Consider the following 20,617-nt stretch of genomic DNA (forward strand, 5'->3'; position numbering starts at 1 on the left):
AATTTCAACAATTCATAATAGTACAGCTGTTGTCCTTGTGTTGTTAGGGGGGTGTACTGTGGGATGGAAGGTTAATATTTTTCAAAGGGATACTGGTTAAGATAGGATCCTGCTAAGTTGTCTATTGCCGTTTATAAGTCTCTGCCAACAAAACAGGAGAAATTCATATATATGCCAGTGAAAAAGGTGGTAGCTGATCTCTCTAGAGAGCCTTGCTTAATGATTGGTTTTTCTTAGAGTGAAATACCATATTTATGGAAGTCAATTTTTTTTGTTAAATAAATTAAACCACAGTTAAAACAGAAATAAGATTCAGCTTGATATGTAGTAAGTCTCTGAAATAAATAAGTTAAAAACAAATCTGGGCAATAAAGCTATAGTTTAATATCCAAAAGTTTACCAGGCAAACTATAAAAAATATTTGATTTTTGAATATGAATGCATAATGATGTCAGCTATATTCAGCCTGTCAGATTACAAATGATCTCTGGGACTGTCTGGGATGCTGGATTCTTTCCAAGCCTGAGGAACAAGAGTCCATTTTAGTAACAGCGTCCTCTATAATGACACTAGCAGCTTAGTGTCAGCTTCAGAATCCTGTGTCATTTAAACCAGCCATGAAAGGTGGAGTGGGGTCCGGGGTGGGGGTGGGAAGGAGTGGAGGAAGAAAATATTGACCACCAGTTTTCTACGTTCCTGTTGTAGCACTGAAATCTCCAGAAATCAAAACAACTATAGAAGAACAGATAGTTTTCAGTATAATTACTAACCATAATAGCACACACACAGAGTAGTGCGTGCATATGGTCCTGGTACTCAGGAACCAAGTTCAAGAGTTCTAGACTGCTCTTGCTCTCTTGCCTTCTTGCTTCCGCTCTGTCCTCTCACCCCTTCTTCCTTCTCTCCCCATTCCACTCTCCCCACTCTCTCCATTTGCTCATGGCTGCTACTCCTCCTCTCCTCTACTCGTTCTTTCTGCCTCTCTCTGTCTCTACCTCTTAACTTCCCTCCCCATTTCCTAAATATGCTATATTCTATACTAAAAAACATTATTTGAAATGCATTTATCTTTGAGAAACAGTGATACAAATGGTAACTAAAAAATAGTACAAGGAAATAGAAAAGACACTTTTCTTTTAAAAGTGACTATAGACAAAAATTTGAAAGCTATCAGACTTGCCAGCATGTTGAAACAGTATCTGCTGTGTGCTGGCTGCTAAATTATTTTTCTTCCGTTTCATACTAAAACCCAAAACACTTTGAATGAAACCTGTTTTGGAGATGAGGAAGAAAGCAATTTGATAAGATCTTAATTTAGACTGCATGTGAACAGTGTCTTGTACCCACTAGGAGTCTAGAGTGGGGCATAGTATCATAGGCTAGTGTCTAGGGTTCAGATTGAAATGAAGATACTGTAGTCATTAAGGAATATTATACTTTTGATTGATTGATTGGTGGCACTGTTTAAGCTTCTTCTCTTCCTTCTCTTTGCTTTCACAAGCAAACACAGTAACCAACTTGGCTAGAGGTAGCCACTGGCCATTTGTAAGCTGGAGTGGCAGTTTCACATCCGACAAATGAGTGCAATTTTTTAGGGGACTTCCTATGTTTGAAAAATTGTCTCAAACCAAGCAAAGTGACAAACATGTATAATCTCTGCACTTAGAAAACAAAGACAGGTGGAGCTCCTGTTAGTTAAAGGCCAGCCTGGTCTACAGGCCAGCAGAGCTATGCACTGAGACTCTGTCTCAAAACAAAATAAAAGTTGCCCAGACTACTGTTTATTGTAATTAGATATAAATATATCTATATAGACCTTGTCCCCCAAAGTACTTTAAATGAGTAATCTCAGACTTTGTTACCACAGGTATTTATGATCTCATCCTGTGTTGTTATTTATTATTTATGAGCACATAGCTATTAATAGTAAACAGTAAGCAGAGGAAAAAGGACCAAGATCCTCTCGACTGCTTCATCATCATGTTACAGAGTTTTCTGTTGCCTTACTTTACCTGTTTTTATTTAAGACCTTGGTAACCAGATAATTTCACCCCAGACATGTGGTCAAAAGGAAAGATCAGATATCCAACTTGCTGTACTGGAGAACACGTGTTGTTTCTGCCTGCTTAGACCCTATGGGGCTTGTCTTCTGGCAGTGAGGTATCAAGTCTCTGTTGATGTTGTTAGCTAGAGCAGAGTGGAGTTTCGTAAGCTCCAGTCAGATTGGTTCAGAGAGTAGACTGAGTTCAAATTTTAGTTCCTTCCTTTCCCCATTAGAGCTTTTGCCTTATAGTAAGCCATATAGCTGAGAATACTTTTTATAAACCTTTGATTTGGAGAGTCTTTTTTTTGCCAACTATGGCGACACATGCCTTTAATCTCTGGACTTGGGAGGAAAAGTCAAGAAGCACTCTTGAGTTTGAAGTCAGCCTGGTCTACATAGTGAGTCCCATGATAGCCAGGGCTATGCAGAGAGATCCTGTTTCAGGGGAATTAAATAACCAGCCAACTAACCAACAATCCATCTCAGGGGAAGAGAAAACAACAACAACACACACAAAAAAACCCAAAAACAAACAAAAAAAAAAACCAAAAACCAACAAAATAACCACAATACAAAACAAACAAATTAAAATTATTCCCTCCCTCCCTCTCTTTCCTTTAATGCCCCTATGTACCCCTTCTCCAGCCCCTCATGTTTCCCCAACCCTTCCTTTCAAATTGATGATCTCTTTTTTCTTATTATTGTTTATAATATATATATATATAAAATATATATATATATACAACATAAATGTATAAAGTTAACCTGCTGAGTCTGTTTAGTGACACTTGTGTGTATGTGATTTCAGGACTACTCACTTTGTATTGGATAACCATCAAGGGGATTCGGCCATGGATTCTTTGTCCTTTAACAGTCATTAGTTGCCAGTAGTTCTTTGTACTGTTGGAACCTCTCTGAGATTTTAACCTTCCGTGTTACAATGTCTATTGGTATTCTATTTGTTTAAGTCTCATTTAGACAACCATCTTACTAAAGTAATACCTTCCCTGTTATTTCTGATAGATACAATATTTTTAATTATTTGGCTTTCTGAGACAGAGTCCTGGAACTCCTTTGTGTAGATTAGGCTAGCCTGGAACTCACAGAAATTAACTGTAATTAAAGGCATGGGCCACAAAACTAAGAGAAATTCCAACAATTTAGTGACTTACTCAAGGCTCCAACATCAAATTAAACCACTATATGCCAGACTCATTTCAAGATTCTTTCTCTTACTCATAAATTTATTTAAATTAACTTTATTATTTATATAGATCAATAAATAAATGGCCAGCGAGAAAGAACTTTTAGAAATAGATTTTTTTCATACACAAAGATAACTTTTTTCTGTCTTTATTTTTGATTTGGATGTTTCAAGCATCTCAAAATCCTTCTGTCTCAGCCTCCTGCCATTGCCAGTGTGTACTAAGAAGCCTAGCTAATAATGTTTTTGTTTTTGAGACAGAGTTTGTAATAAGGTTTTTAATAATAAGGCTTTTATCTTCTTGAGGTCTTGATATGAAAAGAAGACTGTTGTTTTGAATTTTTCTTTTTCCCCTCAGGGTCTCAGTGTGTAGCCTTAGGTGTCTTGGAGCTCCCTCCTAAGCTGAGCTGATCAGGCTGACCTTGAACTCAGAGTTCCACCTATCTCTGCCTCCCAAGTGCTGGGAGTAAAGTCCAGTGTAGAACTGGATTGTTCATAAAACATAAAATAGCATTGAGGCATAATTTATTGTTAAATAACTTTACTCTGTATGTGTGAGGTAAAATGTATATGCTATTGTTATAGATACACTAGCAGAACAGTTTGACAGGTCTTTTGAGCACTTAAAGACTATGTTATGTGTACATAATTTAGAATAAAAAAACTAGAAAATCGATTCCTTTTATTTATAATAGTTATATTCACTTCTAACATAATATCATGTTCTGCAAATAGTGATTGTGTGTGTGTGTGTGTGTGTGTGTGTGTGTGTTTTGAAATGCAACTTCTGCATGTAGCCCAGGCTGGTTTAGAATTTAGTCTTCCTGTTTTACCTTTCTGAAATTTGGCTGTGAGCTCCTCTAGCCTGCCATGTGCATTCAGATAGTTTGGTTATTCTTTACATGTCACCACATGCAAATAGAAGTATGATGTAGAACATGTGCACAGATGTGGTACTGGAATCCTGTAGTCCCAGAATTTAAGGCCTTTGTGCTTAGCTGCCATTTACTGGGATCATGGATGTGCCATCATTCTCTGGGTCTTTATATACAAGTTCTGTCCATAATACCTCTACAAGGCTGAATGTGAAGAATATATGGATGGGAGAAAGAAAAGCAAGCCCACATGGTGGCATATACCTCTTATCCCAACAGCTGAGAGGCAGAGGCAGGAGGAAGATAGCAGATTTGAGGCCAGTCTGGTCTCCTTGAAGAAATCCTGTCTCAAAACAAAACAAACAAAAATCAAAGCTAAGGGCTGGGAGAATGGTTCAGTGGATAGAGAACTTCCTATGCAAGCACTGTGACCCTAGTTCAGATCCTAGCACCTGCATAAAAAACCAGGCATGGGTATTCATGGCTGTAATCTCAGCATTTGACAGTTAGAGTCTGTTTTAAGCAAACAATTTTAAGGCAGAGAACAGTAGAGGAAGACATCCCATATCTCCTCTGGTCTTTTTTTTTTTTTTTTTTTTTTTCGGAGCTGGGGACCGAACCCAGGGCCTTGCGCTTCCTAGGCAAGCGCTCTACCGCTGAGCTAAATCCCCAGCCCCTCCTCTGGTCTTAATAGAATGTGTCTCTCACATGCACTCGCGCACGCGCACACAGACACACACAGACACACACAGACACACAGACACACATGCACATAGAGGGGGCCGGAAGAAGAGAGGTAGAAGGAGGGAAAGGGAGAGAGGAAAGAGAAACAGTCCATATAAATTAACTAAGTCAGACATCATGGCTTATGCTTGGAATCCCACCTAGCCTTTGTTTGGGAAGTTGAGGTAGGAGGATTGCTGTAAGTTCCATTCAGCCTAAGCTGTGATATCATGTCTCTGTTTCCCCAATAAAATAAATACTAAATTAATTTTTCTTGTTATTTTTCCTTACAAAATTTAAAAATATATAATTAATGCTTTTCTTTATGTGTATATGGACAAACCTCCAGGATTTTCCAGGTTGATTAAAAATGTTTGCTTCTTTTGTCTAAGATCTTAACAATAGGTTAGAAGATCTTGGTAGTTTCCGTTTAGTTTTAAATTCGAAGACCGAGTGAATTTGATTAGAGTTACTTATAGGAGCTCGTAGGAGAGGTTAATTTTACAGGAACATGGCCAATTTACTGGGAGCTTCCCCGTTGAAAGCCACCGTGTATAAATCTTGTAGAAGTAGTGGACTCATGAGAGTTAACAGGTTTAATCTTGTGCAGGTATTCTGCAGGAAACCACAGCAGATGGGAGAGAGGGAGCGAGGATAGCAGCATGTCATGCCTGGAAGACAGCAATTTCACAAGACTTTACCCTGTTCTACAGCGTTTCATTCTTTCTATCCCCTCTTCCTTGATGTTCCCTGAGCCTTGTGGGCTTGATATAAATAAATGCTCTAGGGCTGAGCATTCAGCACTCACTTCTTCCCAGCAGTTTGACCAGTATGAGTCTCTGCAGTAATAGCTACCTATTGAAAAAAGAAGTTTGGGTTGGAGAGATGGCTCAGTGGTTAAGAGCACCGACTACTCTTCCAGAGGTCCTGAGTTCAATTCCCAGCAACCACATGGTGGCTCACAACCATCTGTAAAGAGATCCAATGCCCTCTTCTGGTGTATCTGAGGATAGCTACAGTGTACTTATATATAATAAATGAATAAATCTTTAAAAAAAAAAAGCTCTGACTAAATATTTAGGGAATATATTTAGGCAACTTGGCAGGTGCAGCGTGTCTATTTATAACACAAAAGCATTAGTTTCTGCACTAGAGCCATGTGCTCATCTGCCTTAGACCTTTTATCAGGCTTACAGTGCCATGTGTGGACTTTCTCCTTTGCAATGGGACACAAATCCTATAATAGTCATGCCTGGCAGGTGGGTAGTGTAGCATACAGGGAGTCCATAGCTGAATAAGACTGTTGGTTAACTATTTTTCTCCATCAGCCACCATAGTACCTTTTGGGGATTGTGAAATCTAGCCAGCAGGGAAGAAACTTCCAACTTGGTCCTTTCTACCCCGCATCCCCAACCCTGCACCCACCCTCTGCCCTGCCACCAGTGTGTGGTATCTTCACCCATAGTGTTTTACCAGAGTGGACTTGATGGGTGGCCAACTTTTATGGCAGTAGCCTGTATTGTTTTGGGAGCTACAGGGCCATCTTAGCCCCTAGGGAAGGCCCACCCTGGCACTAGGATCTTCATTCAGTAATAATATATATGGCTTTTGGGAGTGGTTTTATCTATCCACAGGATACTTCCACTCAAAACATGTAGAGATCAAAGGACAGCTTCATGAAAAATTGGTTTTCTCCATCTTCACATAGAAATCTGGAGCTCAAACTCAGCTTGTATGGCAAGCGCATTATTCTTGAGCCATTTTGTTGGCCTAAATGGTTTATTTTTCAAGCTGCATAGCAGTGCTGAGTGTGTCATTGCTGACTCAGCTATGTACAAGTGAATGAAGAGGCAGTACTCAGCCCAAGGCAAGGTTTTATACTTAGTCTTATGGGAAGAGGGGTTTACTTGCCTGATAATAGAATCTTTTTTATAGAAATAATCTACTCTTGTACATTCTTTTAATAACTATTTAGTGACCTGATGTGGAAATGAAATAAAAAGTATTATGAGAGTTTCAAAAGATGCACTGTAAGGTCTAGAGAGATGGCTCAATAGTTAAGAGCATTGCAGTTAAGAGCCCAGAGAACCCGAATTAGGTTAGGTTCTCAACACTCACATTTGTAGCTCTAGGGCATCTAACATCCTTCTGGCCCCCACAGGCAGTAAGCATGCCTGTGGTACACATAGTGTGCATGCAGGTAAAATAACTTACACACATAAAGTAAATAAATAGTTTTCTAGAAGGCCTGATGTGAATGTTGCTGGCTATAACTGAATGAATGAACGAATGAATTTTGGCTGGGGTTAGAGGCTGTTAAATTCGAGACAGGGTTTCTCAGTTTAGTCCTGGAACTCAGGATCGTGCCTGGCCTCAAACTCAGATTCTCCTGCCTCCCTCTGCCTCCTGTGTTGCCACAGCCTGGCTTGTGCTTTATTTCCTATATTAGTAAAAAGAAGCTGGTTTTGATTACACATTCCTGTATTGTGAGGCAGACGATACATTGTGAGTTAGGCTAGCTTGAGCTACATATAGCAAGATCCTGTCTCAAATAAGTAAAAAGAACAAAATAGTCCTCGACTTTTCTGCCGTGAGAGAGATGAGAACTGTGTTAGCAGCAGTGACTCACCTTGGGTGATTGTTTAATTGGTCTTGAGCTTTTATTTTCTCACCATCTAAAAAGTGTTGGCTGGATCTAAAGTTGTATATTTTGGTTCTCTTGAAAACAACCGAGAAGCTCTAGTGATGTGTTTGACTTTGCAGTGCTCATTCGAGACTTCTCTTTGCCCTTAACAGGCAGTCGCAGTGGTAAAGAATGGCGGACCTCAGCCTTGTGGATGCATTGACAGAGCCACCTCCAGAAATTGAAGGAGAGATAAAGCGAGACTTCATGGCTGCGCTGGAGGCAGAGCCCTATGATGACATTGTGGGAGAAACTGTGGAGAAGACTGAGTTTATTCCTCTCCTGGATGGTGATGAGAAATCTGGGAACTCAGAGTCCAAAAGGAAACCATGTGTAGACACTAGCCAGGTTGAAGGTGAGTGTTTAAGCCTAAAGGGGTTTCAGAGGGTGGACTGGCATCATGACCTGTCACCACTGAGCTTCTGATGTACACTAGTCACTTGAAGTTAGCACCCAGGAGACAGAGAGAGGCAGGTGGGTCTCTGTGAGTCCAAGGGTCTACATACAGAGTAGTTCTCAGGCAGTTAGGGTTACACAGAGAAATGCTGACTTGAAAAAACCAAAAGAGAAAAAGGAAGAAAGAAATCAAGGAGGAGGACACATTACTCTTTAGCCAGACTAGTTTGATAAACTGATGACGACTTAATCTTCTGTAATGCTCATCTACTATCTAACTTGCTTCATAATTTCCTCTTAAAATTTCTGCCATGTTTTTCATTTGAACATAGCTTTGTGAAATTTAATGCATTAAATTTGTGCTTCTAATCCAGTTTATGTTGGAGTCAGATTGTTGGGGTGATCCCGGGTTTGGAGTAACTCACTTTAAGAAAGGGCAGCTTTATTAATACTTGGCTGTGTGTTATTTATTGGCTATGGTTTTTACATCTATATTTTAGAGGGATATTGATTTAGTTTTTTAGTAATTTGTGTGCATATTTGGATGGCAGTTTGGTATTTTGAGATGGAATCTCATGCTGTGACTCAAGCTGCCCAGGAAGTCATTATTTCTCCCATTTTATTAATTGGCCTTGAACTTCTGGGCATCTTTAGCTCCATGCCTTTATGGAGCAGCAGCATTTTAGGTGTGAGTCTGCATGCTGTACTCTTTCATTTGTTTCTAGAATTGAAACATGCAGACTTCAAAAATGAGTTGGCTGCCATTGAAGTCTGAAGTAGAAATATTGAAAGTTTGAGGAAATCTTGGTCTGTGTCTGAACGGAAGTGAAGCAGAATAAAAGGAAGTACCACAACGGAGCATGAGCAGACGGAGCATGAGCTTGGGAAGCGCCCCAGCGCCTGTCTTCTAGAATGTTATGTAAAATTGATATATTTTTTTTTGTGTTGTGTAATTTGTTGATACAGCACCCTAGCTCTCATCTGTCTTTTTAATGTTGATGTGGGAGTGACATAATCACTTCGGACTTTCTATAACCAAAGTGGAAAACCTGCTGACTTTTCTGTATACTTTGTGGGGAAACATACTCTCTATCAGGTGAAGAATTGAGAGTATAAGGTTTTACCATATTCTCAAAAATATTTGTTCAAAGTAGAAAGTTGGATTTCTTTTTTTTTTTTTTTTTTTTTTTTTTTGGTTCTTTTTTTCGGAGCTGGGGACCGAACCCAGGGCCTTGCGCTTCCTAGGTAAGCGCTCTACCACTGAGCTAAATCCCCAGCCCCGGATTTCTTTTTTTTATTAAAGATTTATTTATTATATATCAGTACACGGTAGCTGTCTTCAGGCACACCAGAAGAGGGCATCAGATCTCATCACAGATGGTTGTGGTTGCTGGAATTTGAACTCAAGACCTCTAGAATAGCAGTCAGTGCTCTTAACCACTGAGCCACTTCTCCTGACTGAAAGTGGATTTCTAAATGCAAAATAGTTCACAATGGTCCTTTGACTGACACATGAAAATAAAGGAAATTCAATAGGGAGGAAGGAAGGAAAGAAGGAAGGAAATGGTAAGGTTTAACTATTGCGGAAACCAATGGTAGTTGTGATGTTCCTCTCTGCTAACTGATTCTCTTCAGAGTGTGAAGATGCTTATTTCTTAATTTTCTGTTTTCTTACAGCTGTTTGATATTCCCACAGTTTAGGACTGATGTAGCTGGGAAATAGTGGAATTAGTTTTTCTGTTGTTGAGTTTCATCTTACTCTGCAGGGTTCTGGAGGTTGTTGTTGAAACAGGGTGTTTTTATATATCAGAAGTGTTCGATGTTCTGGAACTCTGTAGACCATGCTTCCATCTCACAAAGACTCTTCTACCTCCACCTCCTGAATGCTTGAATTAAAAGCGTATGCCACAACACCTGGCAGTGCGTCCGTCATCTGAGTGATTTGCCTCAAGAAGAGGAACATTCACTCTTTTTTTTTTCCCCCAGAAATAAGGATTGAACTAGGGCTTCTGACAGGTTTTGAATTTTTTTTTTCAAAACTTTACATTTGCTTGTTTATTGTGTACATGCATATAACATGTCATATGTATGGAAATCAGAGGACATCATAGGGGAGTCAGAAGCCACAAGAGTCTGAAAGATTGAACTCAGGTTGTCTCACTAAGTGGTAAGCATCTTTACCTACTGAGCTATTTGGCCAGCCCTTAATTTTATACTTTTTCTTTTCTTTTTTTTTTTTTTTTCTTCTCAGAGCTGGGGACCGAACTCAGGGCCTTGCGCTTCCTAGGCAAGCGCTCTACCACTGAGCTAAATCCCCAACCCCGATTTTTATACTTTTTCTAAATTCATTTTGTCTGGTTTATATAGATTATCACTATTTCTTCAAAACGATAAGATTTTACATTTGTGTGTTTCCTAGAGAACACTTTTAAGTGAGCTTTTAAAATTTGTTTTGCTTTTTGGGACAGGGTTTCTCTATGTAGCCCTGGCTGCCCTGGAACACACTTTGTAGACAGTGCTGGTCCTGAATCCAGAGATTCATCTACCTCTGCCTCCCCAGTAACTCCAGTTCCAGGGTATACAGTGATGCATAAATATGCATGCAAAGCATCCACGTATGTAAAATAATAATGATAATAATAAATCTTAATTTACAATAAGAATCAATATATCTAAATAAAAATTTTTTTGCAGTGTGTGTGAAGGTTTTGTCTGTATTGGTGTGTGCATACACTGCACACCTGTTGAGACCACTGGACCTGGGGTTGCAGTTGTTTGTGGGTACCATACACAGGTGCTGGTTCCAGAAACTGAGTTCTCTGCAAAAGCAACGTGTGCTCTTAACCTGTGAGCCATTTATGGAGCTCCACCAGCACAGTTTTTAAAACAATATTTAGTTTTTATTTAGAGTGTTTTGCCTGCCAGTATATGTGTGCTGTGTGCATGCCTGGTACCTGTGGAGAGGCCTAAAGGGTGCCAGATACTCTGGAACTGATGTAAGAATGGTTCTAAGCTCCTATGTGGGAACTTGGAACCGAACCTGGATCCTTTTAAAAAGCATCAGGTCCTCTTTTTTTTTTTTTTTTTCTTTTTTCTTTTTTTCGGAGCTGGGGATCGAACCCAGGGCCTTGCGCTTGCTAGGCAAGCGCTCTACCACTGAGCTAAATCCCCAACCCTGAGCATCAGGTCCTCTTAAACACGTAAGTCATCACTTAGTCCTAAGAACCAATACGTTTTAAGAGAAAGATTTATAGCTAATCAGTGGCGATGCATTCATTTAATCCCAGCACTCAGGAGGCAGAAGTAGGTGGATCTCTGCATTCAAGACCAGTATGATTTTTACAGAGCGAGTTCCAGGACAGCCAGGACCTACCCAGCAACCCTATATCAAACAACAACAAAGCAAAAAAAGAAGAAAAAGAAATTAAAAGGACTTGTTTTATTTTCATTTATGTTTATGTATTTGTATGAGTTATGCTATGTGTGCGGATGTCCATGGAGGCCATAATGTGCCTGGACTTAGAAGCAGTTGTAAGCTGCCCTACATGGGTTCTGAGAACTAAATTTGGATTCTGTGCTTTGCTGTAGCAATAAGTGGACTTAGCCAGTAAGCCATCTCTGACCACAAATAAGTTCTTTGGAATAGTTTTTGAGGCATTATGAAGAGCTCTGAAGACTTACTGTTCCTTTTGGGCTTAAGATACAGCCTATGCTATTCTTAAGATATAGCCTATGCTATTCTGGAACTTTGTCCTTCTGGCTCACTTTCTCAATGTTGGGATTAAAAGCATGTGCCTCAAGGCCTATTGTACTCCATTATTTTTGTTTTATTTTACACTTTTTTGGTGTGTGCTCAAATTTGAGGTACACACCTAAATTTGTTTTTTGTGGATCAGGCTTGGTTAAGTTCTTGCTTGTTTTGATTGTAGATTCAGGCCAATCAAGGGAAGTTTAAACCATTGTGTCATATCTAGATATAGAAGCAGCAGCCAAATGAGTATACACATAATAGAACAGTTGTTTTCATTTCCTTTAATTCTTTTTTTTTTTTTTCTTTTTTTCGGAGCTGGGGACCGAACCCAGGGCCTTGCGCTTGCTAGGCAAGTGCTCTACCGCTGACCTAAATCCCCAACCCCTCCTTTAATTCTTAAATAATCACCCTAATTGTCTTTAACTAAAAAGTGGACATGCATTGTCTTCCACACCTGAGATCTTAGCTTTATAAAGAAATGATGAAGGTGGTCATATAGGCTTTTCAAGGGTAACCTGGGCTACAAGAAACCTCATCTCAAAACATAAGATTAGTTGATGAAATCAGGATAGGAAAGTTGCTTTTTTTTTTCTGTGTACAATTTTTGTAATGAGGATGGTACCAGTTTCTCCAAGAATCATTTTTTGTTAAAGTGAGGAATGCATTTCATGAGTGGGTGCAGTGGCTTGCTTGTCGTCTGCTGCATTTGTCATTGTTTTGGGATGTATCACTCTTCTTTGATTACTCCTAAAGTGCCCAATGCCTCGGAGTTCATTTTGAGCACTCTGGGCCTGGCCCTTGCATGCCTTTCAAATACTAGTAATAAAGGTTCTGTGACTGTCTTATACTACTGAATATTTTATTCATCATAAAGTAGTTTGTAAGTTTGTGGGTAGTTCACTTTTTCTGTGTCCCATTTATAAGATAGAAACTAAGAAGGAATTCTTTGAGACTAGCATTTATGTAGAATAAAAAGTTAGGTGCTGGTATATGCCTTTTATCCCAGCCTTTGGAAGGCAAAGGCAGGTGGATCTCTGAGTTCTAGGTCAACCTAACCTGGTCTATATAGAGAATTCCTGGTGTACATAAAAAAATATAAAGAAATTAGTCTAGGACAGTGCTTCTCAAGGATGAGCCTTTGTACCATCATTTTCAGATCATGTGGGACTTGTGCAGTGTACAGAAGATAGGCTCTGGGGCTTCCTAGGTTAGAGGACATAAGTCAGTCTGGACAGGCCAATAGACTGCAGAGTATTTTCATTCATATGACTTGGCCTTAACGAACTAGTGCAATCTGCCAAATTGGCCACAAGAGGGTGATGTTGGCAAGAGTCTGACAACTTGCATTCCCTTGTGTTGAGCCTTTGCTCAGTCTTTCTGTTTGACCTAAAGCTTACTTATGGCTCTCTTCCTGCCTCTCAGCTTTTTACCCCCTTTCTTTTTGTTTTTTTGTTTTTTGTTTTGTTTTGACTTTTTTTTTTTTTGGTTCTTTTTTTTTTTTTTTTTTTTTTTCCAGAGCTGGGGACCGAACCCAGGGCCTTGAGCTTCCTAGGTAAGTGCTCTACCACTGAGCTAAATCCCCAGCCCCTTGTTTTGACTTTTTGAGTCAGGGTTTCTCTGTGTAGCCTTGGCTGTCCTGGAATATAGCTTTTCTTTTTTTTCCTCCCTACTTCGTGTGGGCTCTTCTTTTGTCTCCTAACAGAATCTTCTCTGACTCAGTGCAGCTTCTCCTGGCTTAACTGTCACCTTCTCAATTATCACCTTTTCACTCTCTTAGATTCAACTCCTCAGCCTCCTACTCTCTGACCCAACTCCAATCCTCCTCCAATACTATTACCCCTCTCTCAGTCTCCATTGGCTTTTTAAAAGTTGTTAATTTATTTTAGATACACCAGGTGAGAGCATTGGATCCCATTACCAATGACTGTGAGCCACCATGTGGTTGCTGGGAATTGAACTCAGGATCTCTGGAACAGCGATTCCATTAACCATTGAGCCATTTCTCCAGTCCCTTCTCCATTCTTTCCAATGTCTTTTCCAGGGTTTTCAGGTGTCTGCTGTAATCTTTCTGTTGAGCTCTCAGGAGCACATCCACATGTGAGATAAAAACTTACTATCCTGTTACTTGGGTACTTCTTGAACCTTTTATACCTTTTCTTCTAGCATCTTTTTTTCTGGAGTTCCTTGTCGAAGTCTTAATCTCTGCCCTCAGTTCTGCGAGCCTTTGGCTTCTAGTTCTGACCTGAGCATGCACGGTGTGGCACTCAGCAGTCTGTTTTAAAGTTCTACACATAGGCCTACTGTTGCTCTGCAGTGTAGATGGCCTCTGTATTGCAGGAGACCAAAGTCCTGCTCATAGACCCATCAATGGTCTCTTGGCCAGGCTTTTGTGGCTATCAGGTGAAGGCAAGTGGCTGGTCAGAAGATCTCCTGCTCAACTCTCAGCTTTCTTTGTTTTGTTGGTATCCACAGCTTTTTGTTTCCTATGGAAAAATAAACCCATGTCTCCAATACAAAACGTTCACAGATCCCATTTTGATGTTAACATATCCTTCTAGTATATAGGCTGTTTTAATTCCAGATTTTAAAAAATAACCCAGTGTCTCTCAGCTGCTGCTGTTCCTTTCTCATTAGCATTCAGTAAATTTAAAAAGAGTACTGTTTAGTCTACCCCAGAGAGTCTTTATTCTATTTGTTTTATAAGTATTTCTTTGGAGCTGGGGATTTAGCTCAGTGGTAGAGCGCTTACCTAGGAAGCGCAAGGCCCTGAGTTCGGTCCCCAGCTCCGAAAAAAAGAACAAAAAAAAAAAAAAAAAGTAAGTATTTCTTTTAAGGTACAATTAGATCTTTCTATAATTGCCTGTGCTATATGATTATAAGGTATACCTGTAACATAATTTTTATTATAAATTGCAAAGAATTGCTTCATCTTTTTTTAAAAAGATTTATTTATTTTATTTATATGAGTGCGCTGTAACTGTCTTCAGACACACCAGAAGAGGGCATCAGATCCCATTACAGATGGTTGTGAGCCACCATGTGGTTGCTGGGAATCGAACTCAGGTCTCTGGAAGAACAGTCAGTGCTCCTAACCACTGAGCCATCTCTCCAGCCCAAATTGCTTCATCTTACTGGAGACAAATGTGAGGGTATTGTCAGTCTTAATTTGTACAGAAATTCCTATAATAATGACTACTTCCAATAAATTATAATTACAGAATCCGCTTTTTCAAAACTCATAGCCATTGCCCATTGAAATCCTGAATATAATCAGTAGCATGGTGTGCAAACTTGAGTTGTCTAAATTCTGAAAAATGAAGTACACCCATTGTGGGTGCTGAGGTCCTTGGATGTGGCTTAGTGAATGGTAAGCAAAACCTCTGTGCTGCTCTAGTAGTAGCACAAGTGCCCATCTCCAGTGACCCTCTGTGTGCACAAAATAGAGGATCCTAGCAAACTAGTAGAATGTCAGAATGGGCCCAAAATGGAAGTGGATTGCGCCCCCCCACCCCCAATCTTTATTTTATGGAAGTCCACTTGGTGCTGGCATCCTGGCACTTCTCCACAGTACCAGTGAGATGGTTGGCTATTCCAGAGCTTGTGTCAATTCTCTGTTGGTCCAAAGGCTGTATAAAAACTCTTGCTGCTGTGCTATACAGTAGATGTGCACATTAGTGCTGGTTTCACCTCTCTCACCCTGTCCTGGATCCCAGTTTCCACAACCCTGTTGCCAGCTTTCATTTCTTTTGTTGCCTTTAGGATAACTTCTAGTAAGTAATGGAGTTTGATTATTGTTATATAATATTTGATTGCATTGTGAACCCCAATATTGTGAACTGGAAAAACCTTGTGGTATGACTCCCCCTTCCCCCCTTATTTCTTTCTCCTAACACACGTTTTAATCCTAGAGCTAAATAGTCAACCCTAGGTTAAGTTGGGGAGCAGCAGCAGTAGACAGTGAGTGGGCAGAGTGAACACATTGAGTTGAGAAGTATCTAGGGCAGCTGTAGAGGGGAAAGGGCTTTTTCCTTCTGGGATTTTTTTTTTTAAGACGCCAAAATGGGGGATATAGGAATAATAGAAAAAAAGATAATTGAGTCTATTCTTATAGATCTTTGTATATTGGTAAAAATTAAGGTTATGGGTTGGGGATTTGGCTCAGTGGTAGAGCGCTTGCCTAGCAAGTGCAAGGCCCTGGGTTCGGTCCCCAGCTCCGAAAAAAAGAAAGAAGAAGAAAAAAAAATTAAGGTTATATTTGATTACTTTGGTATAGATCTTGTATTTGGTATAAAATTAAGGTTACAACATAATATATCAACTTTTAAGATATATATTTATATATTATGACATACATAATTAAATAATATTTATATTCATTTATATATTTATAACATTTATAATTCTTGAAAATGCAATGTAAAGTTCTTGTCCTTTTGAAGGCTACCATTACAAATTGTTTAGGATAATTAAGAGATGCAAGTTAAACTTATTAGGTATCGGTTTAGTTAATCACGGATAAGTTAATCAGATAGTAAATAGCTAGAGATATTTGCCTATTCAAATATACTGAGATAGTTAGATGGCATTTAAAGATGTTTTACTAGTTCAAGACATTTTGACAATGAGACATGTCAGTTTCTGTCTGGCAGCACCCCCTTGTAACTTCAGAGAGGATAGTGAGCATTGAATAATGAGTTTGCTTCAAATATGGCAACCTGCCACTGGGCAAGAAACTGCCTTTGCTTCAAACCGCTGACAGCATGCTGTCTAAGCTGTGGATAAGCAGGACACAAAGAAAGTGAAGTCTTCATGATTCCTGCTCACAAAAAAATCTGGGAGATATTCTGGGCCAGTAGGCCAAAGAAATGGATGGCCCAAAGTTGCAGAGGAATTTTTGGGTGGCTTGCAGTATCTGTCATTTCTATAGTTTTAGAAGCTGCTTACTCTGCACTTCCTGTTTATTAAGGTAATATTTAGCCTTCTCATGTCATAGTTATAGTCTCATTCTTAAGCTTAAGTTTAGGATTTAAGAAAATAAGGTCTAAAAAGATGTTTTTATGTTAATAAATGCTAGTTATGATAGAAAATGATTTAAGTACAGAACTTTTGATTCACCAAGATAGGATATATGGTGTAGAGTACTTTCTCCAAGGTTGCCAAACACAAGTGGACTGGCCATAGTGAATTTAATTATTACCAGAGAGTATATAGTTTATTGATATTAGACAGTCTTTTATTTAGACAAAAAGAGGAAATGTTCGAAGATATTTGAACGCATTGTGAACCCCAAGAACTGGAAAAACCTTGTGGTGTGGCTTAGCCCTAGCATACACCTTTAATTTGAGAGCTAAACAAAGTCAACCCTAGGTCAGGAGGCAGAGCAAGCAACCAGCTGACAGGGAATGAACATAAGTGAACAGAAAGGAGGATCTGTCTGTCTTTGAGTTGAAGACAGCATGGAGAAGGAGGGGTCTTTTCCTTCTGTAGTCTGTGGAATAGGAAGGTCAGCTGGGTGCTTTCAGCTTTTCTAAGCTAGGAGGCTTTCACCATAGCATCTGTCTCCTGGATCTTCATTGGTATACTCGAATAGCTAGAATTTTCATTTTAAAAAGAAACGGTTATAAAAGAACCAGTAGGACATGTTCTTATAATTTTCTTGGCTTGTTTCCAGGTGATTGATAAACCTTTACTGTTAATGTTGTGTTATGGGTTCATGAAATATTGAGGCTTCTAATATATTTCCTATTAAATTAATAATTGTACTAATAGACCTGGCAAGCCTGTATGAGACTGAATATTGGTGATATATAATGGATAGTTTCTATTTCTGATTGCCTGTTGCAGTTGCCTAAATAACAAGGTTAATTCTGAATTATCTGGAATAAACTCAAGAATGAGCTGGGGACCGAACCCAGGGCCCTGTGCTTCCTAGGCAAGCGCTCTACCACTGGGCTAAATCCTCAACCCATCAGTGATTCAGGAAAATCTAATAATACCATAAGAATTGCATACAACTCTATTGAATCGAAGCATATGGGCTTTGAGCTACTTTGCTTTATTTTTTTCTGACATTTATAACTATCCATTCCCAACTTACTTGAATCAATGTAAAATGTAGGCACTTGAGGAATTGGTATTCCACTTACAATATGCAGAAGAACCCAATTAGTTCTCTTGTTCTTAAGATACTTGCTGTTGCTATGACCTATTTGCCAGTCTTCCTTGATTACCCATAATGAAGTAATCTCAGTGTTGGTATTTGGCACTACAGTTTCTGCTTGGTCTATTCCAGACAATTGATATAGTCTTATTCTTCCTTTTATTAATTAGAAACCTTTTCTTTATTTTTTACTTTGTGTGCTAAGAAGAAGCATTCTAAAATACTGTCTTTACATAATAGTAAGTCCAGTAGGAGAATGAAGGCCAAATAACCAAAACACAGTCCAGTTTGCCACTTATATGATCCACATATATATACCTTGCAGTCTCTTTCCTACTGAAGTTAACTTTCACTGCTTTCTTTGTTAGCTGTCTTGTACTATCTAAGTCTGAATTTCCTTGTTATGTTTGAAACAAATTACTTAACTATTTCATAGTTTATCCGGTGGTGGGCTGTAGCCAATTAATAACTCCCATTAATTTTTGAAAATGATTAAGAGTTGGAAACTGATCTGTATCTTCTGTGGTTGCATTTTTTTAAATTTATTTATTTATTGTATAATCCAGATAGGGTTTAGAATCTCCGCTCTGCCCTTTTCAGAAGCAGTCTGCAAACCCCAGCAAGGCAAATGTCTGTTTGTTTCACTAGACATTTTCTCTATAAAGTGTTTTGCTTCAGAATCAGCCAACGAAACACCACCCATGTATTGATAAATAATAGATTGAAGAAATTGTCTATGAATTATTTCTAGCGGTTGTTGTATAAAATAAAGTTGTGCTATTTAACGTCCTTTTGGAAGAATTTTCCACTGATACCTTTCTTTACAGGTTGAACATTATTATGTGTTGGCACTGTGAAGCCAATTTTTTCCTTATCTTAACTCTTGCAAGAGGATAGTAAAATTTAAATCGATTTCTATTCCAGGCTGTAATGGACCCATTGGTTGGATTACTCTAGTCAGTAACATTCTCAATTTCCTCTGAAAATTCCATGAGCTGGTAGACTGGTAGACTCTTCTGTATGTTGAATCTCCAGGTGCATTAATTAAGCTTCTTCTTCTTTTTTTTTTTTTAAGATTTATTTATGTTACATATACACGTCAATCTCTTCATGCATACCAGAAGAGGGCATCGGATCCCATTACAGATAGTTGTGAGTCACCATGTGGTTGCTGGGAATTGAACTCAGGACCTCTGGAAGAACAGTCAGTGCTCTCAACCGCTGAGCCATCTCTCTAGTCCTAATTAAGCTGTAGTTAGAGGTCACTGCTCTACTGTCACAGGCTTCTTAACCTTTTTAAGGGTAGGACTGTTGGTATAATTTCAGCAATGCCCCCTTCCTTCCCTTTATAAATTTGGAACCGCAGTCTCTGTTGTATCCTGTTCTTGGACGTTTTGCACAGTCTGTAATTTTGTAGCTGACTGGAATGCTGCACAAGAACAATTTTTCAGAATACTGTAGAAATCCTATTGGCAATATCTAGCCAATAAGAGTTGACTGTGCCTGCTGTAACCTCCAGTGTAGGTGAACAGTATGTACTAAACCTGAAATCCAGGTTTTATTTGTTGAAGTCATAGAGAAAGAACCACTAAGCCATCTCTCCAGCCCAAGGACTGTTAAAGAAAACTTATGTTTTCCTTAGGTGCCAAAATTAATAACTTTTTGTTGTCAAAGCCAGTTGAAGATCTGGTCCTCAGGGGTTACTTAGTATGGGAGGAACTTCCAACACCTGTTATTATCTCTGTTTCCAGTTATTCCAACTGTATGAAGATAAATGGAAGGCCGTGGAAGTGTGGAGGAATTTTCCTCTTTGTTGAACCCCTTCTTTGCAGACTGAACACTGAGAGTCCACTAAGTGGCATCTCCATGGCCTTCCTAGACAACAGAAAAGGTGGCTTTCCATGAGTACAGGATATTTCGAGATGCCCAACAGTTCCCTGAGACTTAATCTGTAATTATTAGGTGAAGCCTGAATATAAATTACTTTATTTAAAAAAAACTTGGATTAGACACATGAAGCCCACTACCACTAGAATCTGTGGGTCCATCCTGTAGCATTTGGCAAGATCTGGAAATCCCATAGGTAAGAGAAAATATAGACATGGAAATTTTTGGGAACTTTCCCTCTCATTTACAGGATTTACTTTGATTGAACAATGGCTATTAAAATGCAGTTTATCTTGGGAATCACTTCTCATTAGTCCCTAGAAGATATTTAGCCATACACTGGTTGAGCAATAGACCAAGAGTTCTCTTCCTAAGCACCTGAGGGTCTGACTTATTCCAGTTGTCTAAGAGACCAGTCAGTGGGGAACCTGAAGGTTTCTTCAGGGATTTTACCCCCTCCTTAATGAGTCAGTGCCCTTTAAGTCCTGAGATGAGGCCCTAAAAGTGATACCTTCAAGAGAAATCCAGGATGAGTCCTCAAAATGATACAGTCTGTGGTGATTTTGATTGCATTCATTTTTTTCTGCCAGTTAAAGAATTAAGAGACAGGGTGTGTGTGTGTGTGTGTGTGTGTGTGTGTGTGTGTGTGTGTGTGTGTGTGTGTGTGTGTGTGATGTAGCAGCTAGTCTGTAAATGAAGATTAAAGAATAATTTAAAAAAAATGAATCAAGAGACAGGAAATATCTGAAGGGCAGCAGTGACGGGAACTGTCAAGTACTGAGATTCGATGCAGGCTGAGTGCAGGTTGTCAGACTTGTGTAGCAAGCATGTTTAACCTCTGAGCTGCCAGCTATCTCCAGTATTCTATTTTTGTAGGAACTTTAATCTTGGAAA

General features: G+C 39.2%; 1 protein-coding gene across 50 annotated transcripts in view; it reads left to right on the forward strand.

Moving 5' to 3' along the window:
* Positions 1–20,617, forward strand: part of Map4 (microtubule-associated protein 4) — a 138,488-nt gene that overhangs the window by 40,459 nt on the left and 77,412 nt on the right. For all 50 annotated transcript variants that reach the window (NM_001419954.1, NM_001419953.1, NM_001024278.2 and 47 more), the window contains 1 exon segment: positions 7,643–7,884. In NM_001419954.1, coding sequence (NP_001406883.1) covers positions 7,662–7,884 — 223 coding nt within the window. In that variant the 5' untranslated portion in view covers positions 7,643–7,661.

Source organism: Rattus norvegicus, chromosome 8 (genome assembly GCF_021556685.1).
Source record: "Rattus norvegicus strain SHRSP/BbbUtx chromosome 8, alternate assembly SHRSP_T2T, whole genome shotgun sequence".
In the NCBI taxonomy this organism is placed as follows: domain Eukaryota; kingdom Metazoa; phylum Chordata; class Mammalia; order Rodentia; family Muridae; genus Rattus; species Rattus norvegicus.